At 43.4% G+C, this 11113-nt stretch overlaps 1 protein-coding gene across 1 annotated transcript; it reads right to left on the bottom strand.

The window, feature by feature from the left end:
- Positions 1-4202: 4202 nt before the first annotated feature.
- LOC131675898 (uncharacterized) lies at positions 4203-10322 on the bottom strand. The gene has a single exon (XM_058955031.1). It carries the CDS (start codon positions 10320-10322, stop codon positions 4203-4205), a length of 6120 nt encoding a protein of 2039 aa, XP_058811014.1.
- Positions 10323-11113: the final 791 nt, after the last annotated feature.

The following is an 11113-nucleotide window of genomic DNA, read 5'->3' as shown; positions in this document are numbered from 1 at the left end:
GATTGATCTCTGGCATTAACGAAGCATAGGTCTAAAATCCGGTCGTTCTCGTTCGTTGTGCTGTTAATCTGCAGAAGTGTAGCCGTGCTATAGCCATCCAGAAGAGTAATGCTGCCAGGATGAAAAACAGATTCGTCTGGGTCGGGTTGTAGAAATCCGTTATGAATGGAACGCCACTTTATTGTAGAAAGGTTGAAATCGCCGAGAATCATGATTTCGTCAGTGGGTTGCGCCATCGCAGCAACAGAAGTCAATGATTCAGAATGAGAATCAACTAGTGCAGAGTCGCGAAATAAACCAAACATATATATATATATATATATATATATATATATATATATATATATATATATATATATATATATATATATATATATATATATATATATATATATATATATATATATATATATATATATATATATATATATATATATATATATATATATATATATATATATATATATATATATATATATATATATATATATATATATATATATATATATATATATATATATATATATATATATATATATATATATATATATAATGTTAGATTTCCCAATTTTATCGCTGCCCATACTTGTTCGATGCTGCTCCAAGCATCATTTGTTATATGTTGAACTTTTGATCCACGATCGTTTCATATTAGTTCGGAATTCAGTCGCTAGGGCGGCGCTGTTATCAACTTTTTAATGGAACGAGATAGAAGGATGGTGTAAACGGCAAAGTTATATGTCAGATAATTATAAATATACCTTCTGAAGATTCCAACTTTGTAAAACCTACAGGTTTTGAAATATGGTGCATTTTTGAAAATATAATTTGTAAGTAAATGTTTTAACTAAAACCTTCTTTGTCTCGAACATACCGGACCTTCAAAGTTTACATATTCACAAGATATGTGTTATCACCGAGAGGAATCTGGAACTGTGGTATTTCTGGTTTCGTTCACATGTAAAGAATTATGCCGAAAGAAAAACTAGTGCAGTGAAGACTTGTTTTATCAGCCTCTTGGTAAATTTTGGGCTGATAAAACGGGGACATAGACAGAGTAGGGGCATCCCTAATAAAAAAAACCTATTTTAATCCACCTAGCGGTGCAATTGTGCCTTTCTCAATCATGAATCACGAGAATGTGTGCGTTGTTTATATTCATTAAAAGAGTACGAGTTCTAAAATTTGGAAAAAAACAGCCACGGTAATATTGAACTGAAAAAAGGTGCGAAATCGGCAAAGTCCCAAAAAGTCGATTTTTACAAAAAAAAATTTTTCGAGATAACATAAAATCTCGACGTTTCATGCATTTTAAAGATGTTTGGCATCAAAAATACGAATTCGATTTCTGAAATTTCATGGGGTCCCCCCTTTGAAAAAAAAATTTGAGTTCTGGCTTATATGGGAATTTCATATGTGACCGGACGATTTAGTCTATATTTCCGGACCCATATAAGCGATCCGTACGAAATTTTATAGACATCTGTGGGGATATTATAGCTATCATTTGGAACTAAGTTTGTGAAAATCGGCCCAACCATTTCAGGGAAACTGATGTGAGTTCGTAAATTTTGAAAGATGGCCGCTTTTCCCGGGCACTTCCGGAACCGTCTATGGTGGTCAATGTAGTCAACGAAAGTTTGGTTGGCCGTCGGTGACCTAGAACAACAAATTTAAGTTGTTTGAGAGACATTTTAGCGATTTTTTTTTGCTTTCATCGGAGTATCGGTTTGAATCACAATTTGCTATGTGATCGCACGCCACAACCTGTAACTCCGGAACCGGAAGTCGGATCGGGATTATTTATTAAAATCGACATTTTCTGCGTGTTCGTACTTATCACCCTGTAATTCCGGAACCGGAAGTCGGATCCATTATAAATTCAATAGCAGCCTATGGGAATGTTGCACCTTTCATTTGAGACTAAGTTTGTCAAAATCGGTTCAGCCATCTCTGAGAAAAATGAGTGGCATTTTTGGTCACATACACACACACATACATACATACACACATACATACACACACAGACATTTGCCGAACTCGACGAACTGAATCGAATGGTATATGTCACTCGGCCCTCCGGGCCTCCGTTAAAAAGTCGGTTTTCAGAGCAATTGCAATACCTTTCTATTGAGAAAGGCAAAAAGGTGCGAAATCGGCAAAGTCCCAAAAAGTCGATTTTTACAAAAAAAAATTTTTTCGAGATAACATAAAATCTCGACGTTTCATGCATTTTAAAGATGTATGGCATCAAAAATACGAATTCGATTTCTGAAATTTCATGTGGTCCCCCCTTTGAAAAAAAAATTGAGTTCCGGCTTATATGGGAATTTCATATGTGACCGGACGGTTTAGTCTATATTTCCAGAACCATATAAGCGATCCGTACGAAATTTTATAGACATCAATGGGGATATTATAGCTATCATTTGGGACTAAGTTTGTGAAAATTGGCCCAACCATTTCCGGGAAACTGATGTGAGTTCGTAAATTTTGAAAGATGGCCGCTTTTCCCGGGCACTTCCGGAACCGTCTATGGTGGTTAATGTAGTCAACGAAAGTTTGGTTGGCCGTCGGTGACCTAGAACAGCAAATTTAAGTTGTTTGAGAGACATTTTAGCGAAATTTTTACCTTTTTTGCTTTCATCGGAGTATCGGTTTGAATCACAATTTGCTATGTGATCGCACGCCACAACCTGTAACTCCGGAACCGGAAGTCGGATCGGGATGAAATTAAATAGCCATTTACGGGGACGCAATACCTTTCATTTGAGGCCAAGTTTAGTCGAATCGGTCTAGCCATCTCCGAGAAACCGATGTGACTGTTATTCTGAATTTAGATACTTCCGCCGGGGCTTCCGGAACCGAGGATGGTGGCCAATGTGGCCAAATAGACTTTGAATGGATGTTAGTGACCTAATACTACAAATCGAAGCAGTTGTGGTCATATTTTGGAAAATTTTTCACCTTTATACATTCATTGCAGAATTTATTAAAATCGACATTTTCTGCGTGTTCGTACTTATCACCCTGTAATTCCGGAACCGGAAGTCGGATCCATTAGAAATTCAATAGCAGCCTATGGGAATGTTGCACCTTTCATTTGAGACTAAGTTTGTCAAAATCGGTTCAGCCATCTCTGAGAAAAATGAGTGACATTTTTGGTCACATACACACACACATACACACACACATACATACACACATACATACACACACACACAGACATTTGCCGAACTGAATCGAATGGTATATGTCACTCGGCCCTCCGGGCCTCCGTTAAAAAGTCGGTTTTCAGAGCAATTGCAATACCTTTCTATTGAGAAAGGCAAAAAGGTGCGAAATCAGCAAAGTCCCAAAAAGTCGATTTTTACAAAAAAAAATTTTTTTTCGAGATAACATAAAATCTCGACGTTTCATGCATTTTAAAGATGTTTGGCATCAAAAATACGAATTCGATTTCTGAAATTTCATGGGGTCCCCCCTTTGAAAAAAAAATTGAGTTCTGGCTTATATGGGAATTTCATATGTGACCGGACGATTTAGTCTATATTTCTGGACCCATATAAGCGATCTGTTGTCCAATAGCGTATACAGCGAAGAAATCGTTCCGATTTTGTGAACTTTATTCCGGTAGTTTTATTTCGAAAATACGGTTACAAATTCCTAATACAAAGAGGAGATTTTGTTAAATACATATTGATGTAGGTTAATTGTATCTAGCTTACGTTTAGTAATTCCTCCACTGAATTCTATGGACAACCAGTACAATTGTATAGTGAACAATGGGCGCGTAACTAGGAATGGGTAGCATTTATGAGTAATCTGAACGGCTCATAATAATTTATGTTTCTCACCTATCGCATAGAACGTTTGTCTCACGACACGAAATTACACGCGTTCGCTCTTATACGTTTATCGTAATTCTATATGAATATAATTATTATGGGTTATGCGGAGTATAATATGGTTGGGGATATTCTTACCCGTTTATGTAATTTTAGGGTCACCTTATAAAGAGAGTAATTTTTTCCAGGCTATGCCTAAGTAATTTATGCTATTCAAAATAATTTAGACGATCACTACTTGGAAAACCTATAATTTGTTCAGGTGAACAATAACTTTCGTGACACACGTCTAACCACACTTCTTAATGATGGATAAATGCCTTAAATGATGGTGTGATCAAGGGACGTTGATCTCTATTTGACCTTCCTATTCGAGCCGATCCTCTCTGCGATCTCCGGGTTTGGCTCAGCAGGCAGCTGTCGAAAAAGGGTACCGTGGGGTTCGTTGGTCGATGTGGCGCAATCAACACTCCCCCCCGGAATGCTCTGAGGATGCGTCCGAGGTGTATTCACGGCTGGTCTCTCATAAATTCCACCGCTGACGGTTTGCACTGTTGCAGATCGCACCTGTCCGTCAACGGAAACCTTTGTCGAAATAACTCTGCCCTTTGGCCAACAGTTTCGTGGGAACTTTGGATCGGCTATGATGACGACGTCGTTTACTTCTATAGGTTTCGTTGCCGTAAACCATTTGGATCTTCTGGTTATTGTCGGAATGTAATCCCGGAGCCACTGTTTCCAAAAACTGTTGGCAATGACCTGGGAGATTTCGTAGTTATTTTTTAGAGCACGAGAGGTGTCGTCGAAAGGAACGAATGGTTTCAACCCGTTGGAGGACTGGAGAAGAAAGTGATTAGGGGTAAGCACTGGGGAGAAGTCGCCATCTACCGGGATGTTGGTCAATGGTCGAGAGTTGACGATGTTCTCCACCTCGTTTAAGGCGTTCTCGAATACCTCGGCGGATACCACCTTTGAGGCCATCACCTTACTTAAGTTCTGTTTTACTGTCCTGATCAGGCGCTCCCACGCTCCACCCATGTGTGGGGTCGCAGGTGGGTTGAATCTCCATTCGGTGTGCCTTGAGGTAAACTCGGTCATTAGTCTGTCTTGATCTATGTTCCGAATCGCGTCTTCGAGCACCTTTTCAGCACCTTGAAAGTTAGTTCCTCTGTCACTATATATTACCGAAGGTGTTCCCCTTCGGCTGAAGATATTTCTCAGGGCCATGATGCACGAGTCTGTCGATAGTGAGTATGCGACCTGCAAATGGATGGCTCGGGTAGTGAGACACGTGGCGAGAACCCCCCACCGCTTTTCCGTGCGACGACCAATTGACACCGTTATCGGCCCGAAATAATCCACGCCGGTGTGGGTAAACGGTCGAGTATAGGCAGCTAGTCGTGCCTCTGTTAGGTTAGCCATCAGTGGGGGACTGGGGGTTATGCTGTCGTTATGGCACTGCTGGCATTCCTTGCGCACCCTCCGGTAGACCACCTTCAATCGCGGGATGTAGAAGTGTTGACGAAGTTCGTTCACCACGGTTTCATGATTTTGGTGATGGAACTGTCGATGAAAGTGTGCCACCACGAGTTTTGTTATGGTGTGCTGATGGGGGAGGATAATTGGGTTGGAGGCATCTACGTCGACGTACTTGCATGCTCCTGTCCTACCTTGAACTCGAAGTATATTCTGAGTGTCCAGAGTAGGGCAGACACGATAGATTGAACTGCTTCTCGGTATGCGCTTCTTGTCCACGGCAGAGGCGTTCGTCTTCAGGATAGCCACTTCATCGGCGAATGCGTCGCATTGAGCTATGCGATATAGATAATTTTCGGTTTTCTTCAATTCTTCGTGGGTCAGTGGTCCACTGAGTGGTCGCTCCTTTTTTGCCAGTCTTCTCCAGTTGAAAGCCTGTCGAGTGAACGTTGCCGTTCGGCGTAGCAACGTCATCCAATTTGAATATTTCTCCGGCGCAATCAACGGTTCTGGTGCAACGATGTGTGTAAGCAGATGAGGGCGAAGTTCTTCATCTGTTGTTCCATACCGCTGCGACGTTATAGGCCACTCTTCTTCGAATGTCGACAGAAACGAGGATCCACGAAACCATGGGCCCTGGGGGTTGAGATCCGGGAAACCTTTCCATTTGGTGCCTAAGTCAGCTACATTCTGTTTGGTCGATATCCAATGCCATTCAGATACATCCGTATTCTCCAGGATTTCACTGACTCGAAAGGCAACAAATTGGCTATATCTCCTATGGTCGGAGGTAAGCCAACAACACGCATCTCTGGCGTCAGTGTAGAAGAATCGCCGCCTCACTTTGAGGCTCAGAGCACTTTGAACGGCGTTTGTTAGTCGTACCCCGAGTACAGCTGCTTGGAGTTCGGCTCGAGGAATAGACAGGAAACGAAGTGGAGCCACTCTTGTCTTGGCGGCCACAAGTGCACACTCTATTTTGGTTCCTTCACGGAATCGTAGATAAACCGCGGCTGCAAACCCATTCTCACTTGCATCGACGAATGTGTGTAGTTGTATCTCGGCGTGAACTGAGGCCAGATTCCGGAAGCATCTTGGAATTTCAACGTCCTCTATCTTAGGCAGGACTTTTACCCACAGCAGCCACTTTTCAAACTCATTTTCTCCGATACTATCGTTCCAGCCAATTCCAGAGCGCCAGATATCCTGCAGCAAAACCTTCAGGTACATCAGAAAATGGGCGATAAATCCACACGGGTCGTACATCAGCATCAGTATTCGCAGAGCTTCTCGCTTGGTTGGTCGTCGTCGGCCAGATAATAGATCTTCTGGGCATTTAGTGGAGAGCTTGAAGGTAAAACAGTCTTTCTCTGTATCCCACCACATCCCAAGGATTTTCTCTGTGGGAAGACCATCGCTGACGTTTAGGTTCTTTTTTGCCACTGGCTTTTCATTCAGCGAAGTTAGCACCGTAGGTGAATTCGACAGCCAATTTCTCATCTCGAAGCCGCCTTTTTGGTGAATCATCTTAACGTCGCGTACGATCGAAATCGCTTCCTCTTCGGTTTCTACGCTGATGAGCATATCGTCGACGTAGTGCTGCTTGACTATTGCATGAACGGCTGCCGGAAACTTGTTTGCGTATAACTTGGCGTGTCTGTTTTTCACGTACTGGGCTATGCTTGGTGAACAACAAGCCCCAAACGTCATCACCTGCATGACGTAGGCAGTAGGTTTAGCTAAACTCTCTTCGCGTCCCCAGAAGAACCGTTGGCTATGTTGATCCTCTTCTCGCATCAGTACTTGGTGGTACATTTCCCTCAAATCGCCGCAAACTGCTATCCGGTGTTCTCTAAATTGTATCAGCACGCTTAGCAGAGACGTTAGGAAATCGGGTCCCTTAAGAAGGACGGAGTTTAGCGAAACACCGTGAACTTTTGCGGCGGCATCCCATACCAGCCTCGTCTTAGTAGGCTTATTCGGGTTAACAACAGGAAACACCGGTAGATACCAAATTCTGGGATGCTTGATCGTGAGTTCGACGTCGGTAAGCTTCCGTATATATCCTTTGCTGATGTAGTCCGCGATCTTCGTATTCAAGACTTCAGCCAACTTCGGATCGTTTTGCATTCGATGTTCCAGGCACTCCCAGCGCTTTAGCGCCATAGTTTTATTGTTCGGAAGGCGCACGCTGTCGTATTTCCACAGAAGACCTGATTCATATCTATCCCCTTTCCGACGCGTTAGTGTGTCCAGCATTTGCAGTGCCCGTTCATCTTCTGTGGACACGAGCAACTTTTCAGGTTTAACCACGCCCATACTATCAAGGGAAAAGTATTCCTTCATGGCTTTGTGTAAATACTCTCCATTTTCTTGGTTACAGGGGCAAATGTCTAGCATATGATGGTTGACGACACTGGTGCTGGATGAACTTTGTGCGATGTATCCATAAACACACCAACCTAGGCATGTCTTGACCGCGACAGGCTCCTTTGTTTTACCTTCGCGGCTCTTCGTTACGTGACCAAGCTTGGCATGGTCCACACCGATAAGTATACGTGGGGCGGTGTCGTGATACGACTCGATAGGAAGTCCTGCTAGGTGCCGGTATCTTTTAATTAATTCAGATATGATCATCGTTTGTGGCCGTAGTTCTAGTTTGTTCACGGTACGCACATCCGATAATGCATGCTTCCTCGATTGATTCGACGTACCAGAAATCTCCAAGCTGACCTTCTGAGACTCACACTCCACTCTCTTTGTGCCTCCAGTCCACTTTAAACACAAAGGTGCTATTTGTCCAGAAACTCCTAACTCATCAGCCAGGCCTTGTTCCAGTAGAGTCAGTTCGGAACCGTCGTCGATGAATGCGTACGTATGAACTTCTTTTGACGGTCCGTATAGAACCACGGGAACGAATCGAAACAATACTCCGCTGGTTCTTGCTTGATGGATATTGACACTGTTCTCGAGATTCCCGCCGTGGGTTAACGAACTGAGTGAACCGGAGGTTGTTGCTTCCGACTCAAGTCTTTTGCTATTGTGAAGAAGAGGATGGTGTAAGTAAGTACATCCATTGATTCCGCATGACCTTTTCTGCCGGCAAGAGCTGTTGTGTCGTTGAAGACATTTCCGGCAAAGTTTGAGTTCCTTGATCGTGGCCCACCTAGAGTCATAGCTGAACTCTGCGAACCACTCACACTTGGCTACCGAAGAGCAGTTACCCTTGCAGACGCTACATGATTGCAAGACGTTCTGTTTGTCACGGTTTTGGATGTACGCTTGCTTCTTATCCGAATCGATATGGACGTTGAGGACGTTCTCTTTCCTGCTACGGAATTTGGATTCATCCCTCGGTACATTGTTTTGCGTGCCAATCACTGCGCTGGCATCTTCCGCCATGGTATACAACCAGGTGCTAAATTCTAGCAATGTTGGTACAACATTTCCTCTAGTTGCTCTTGCCCATTCCAGCTTCAATCCAGGTGGTAAACGTTCTACCAGTTCGTATCGCAGGGAAGAGCTATACATGTAGTCGCTTATTTCACAGGCTTGGATTGTGGCGCAGAGATTCTTCACAGAAAGTGCGAAATCGACTAGAGTTTCCAACTTCTCGACCTTGGGTGCTGGCAAATCTCTCACCTTTTGGATGACCGCTTGGATGATCGCTTCGGGCTTGCCGTACAACATTTTGAGGGTTGACATCACGCTCGTCACGTTGGACGGGTGTAGCAATTCGCATCTCACCCTATTCAGGGCTTCACCTCTCAAGCATTTCCGCAGTCGAAGCATATTCTCCTCATTTGAAAAACCGCACATTTGCGTTGAGGAGTTGAACATGGCCAAGAACAGTGGCCACTCTTCGGCTTGGCCGCTGAACTCCGGTAGATCCTTAGGAACAGCATGACGTGCAGCCAGTTGACTTCTGTTCAGAAGAAACACGGTATGGTCACCGTTATTTTCCATGGGTTCGAGTCGGTATCGTGGAGGATTTGGTGTTGATCCCTGCTCAGGAACGAAGTTGTCGACGCCACTCACTCTTCGGTTCAGCACGGTAGGACGTGTCCACTGCAAGTTGTGAGGAGCTGGACCAGGGGGTTGCACATCAATGTGTGGCATCGAGCGTCCTCCGAGGTTTGATAGAGGATTTCGAACGACGAAAGGAGCTTGGGACGTCCCTGCTCCATTGTAACCGATTGGTGGTTGCCCTTGACCATAAGCGATGTGCTGTACAGGCTGCGAACTAATCGGCTGCTGTCTATTAGTCAGAGTGGGCTGAAAATGAGCCTCGTTTATATCACCAATTCGATCAGTATCCTTAATCCACTCCTCTACTTGTGATACTTTGTCGACTATCAATCCGACATCGTCCTCCTCACTCTCGCTTCTGTACTCGTTAAGTATGTCAAATTTCATTTCCAAAAATCGCTGTTCTAATGCTTTAGTTTCTGCCAGCTTGCGTAACTGTAGCTTCATCGCTCTTCTTGATCGGCTTATGCGAGTAGAGGTGCTTGAGCTGGTCTTGGTATTGTTGGATAGCACAGATATTATGTCCTCAGATTGTTCATGATGCTGGATCGATTGATGCTCTGGGGAGCGAACATTGTCAGCGTGGGGAGGATTGGTGCTGTTGTTAGTTCCACAGGACGGACAGCTCCATTCTGTTTCCGCAACTGCTTCGGTAACATTCGCGCACGTAAAGTGATACCAGCTGTCGCAAGAGTCACATTGGACCATTCTGCTGTTGTCCGGTTCATTACACAGCAAACAGTGACGATTTCGTTTGGACCGGCGCGCGGAAACTTTATTTAAAGCGTTGCCACTCGCATCTGAGTTTGTAGAGGCCGCAGGCACTCCTTCGAGCGGCTTATTGATGGTGACAGCACCAGTATTGCTAGCCGTGGTATCGGTGATGGCGACGGTTCCCTTTGCCCCAGCAGTTGGCATACTGGTTCCGGCTGTCTTATTAGATTTATTCTTGGACTTCTGGCCTGGCATTTCTCAGCTCCAATAAACGAATTTGTAAATTGTTGTCCAATAGCGTATACAGCGAAGAAATCGTTCCGATTTTGTGAACTTTATTCCGGTAGTTTTATTTCGAAAATACGGTTACAAATTCCTAATACAAAGAGGAGATTTTGTTAAATACATATTGATGTAGGTTAATTGTATCTAGCTTACGTTTAGTAATTCCTCCACTGAATTCTATGGACAACCAGTACAATTGTATAGTGAACAATGGGCGCGTAACTAGGAATGGGTAGCATTTATGAGTAATCTGAACGGCTCATCATAATTTATGTTTCTCACCTATCGCATAGAACGTTTGTCTCACGACACGATATTACACGCGTTCGCTCTTATACGTTTATCGTAATTCTATATGAATATAATTATTATGGGTTATGCGGAGTATAATATGGTTGGGGATATTCTTACCCGTTTATGTAATTTTAGGGTCACCTTATAAAGAGAGTAATTTTTTCCAGGCTATGCCTAAGTAATTTATGCTATTCAAAATAATTTAGACGATCACTACTTGGAAAACCTATAATTTGTTCAGGTGAACAATAACTTTCGTGACACACGTCTAACCACACTTCTTAATGATGGATAAATGCCTTAAATGATGGTGTGATCAAGGGACGTTGATCTCTATTTGACCTTCCTATTCGAGCCGATCCTCTCTGCGATCTCCGGGTTTGGCTCAGCAGGCAGCTGTCGAAAAAGGGTACCGTGGGGTTCGTTGGTCGATGTGGCGCAATCAACACGATCCGTACGAAATTTTA

The sequence above is a fragment of the Topomyia yanbarensis genome, chromosome 1 (assembly GCF_030247195.1).
Source record: "Topomyia yanbarensis strain Yona2022 chromosome 1, ASM3024719v1, whole genome shotgun sequence".
Classification (NCBI taxonomy): domain Eukaryota; kingdom Metazoa; phylum Arthropoda; class Insecta; order Diptera; family Culicidae; genus Topomyia; species Topomyia yanbarensis.
The sequence above is the reverse complement of the archived record's forward strand: the minus strand, read 5'-3'. Positions and strand labels throughout refer to the sequence as shown.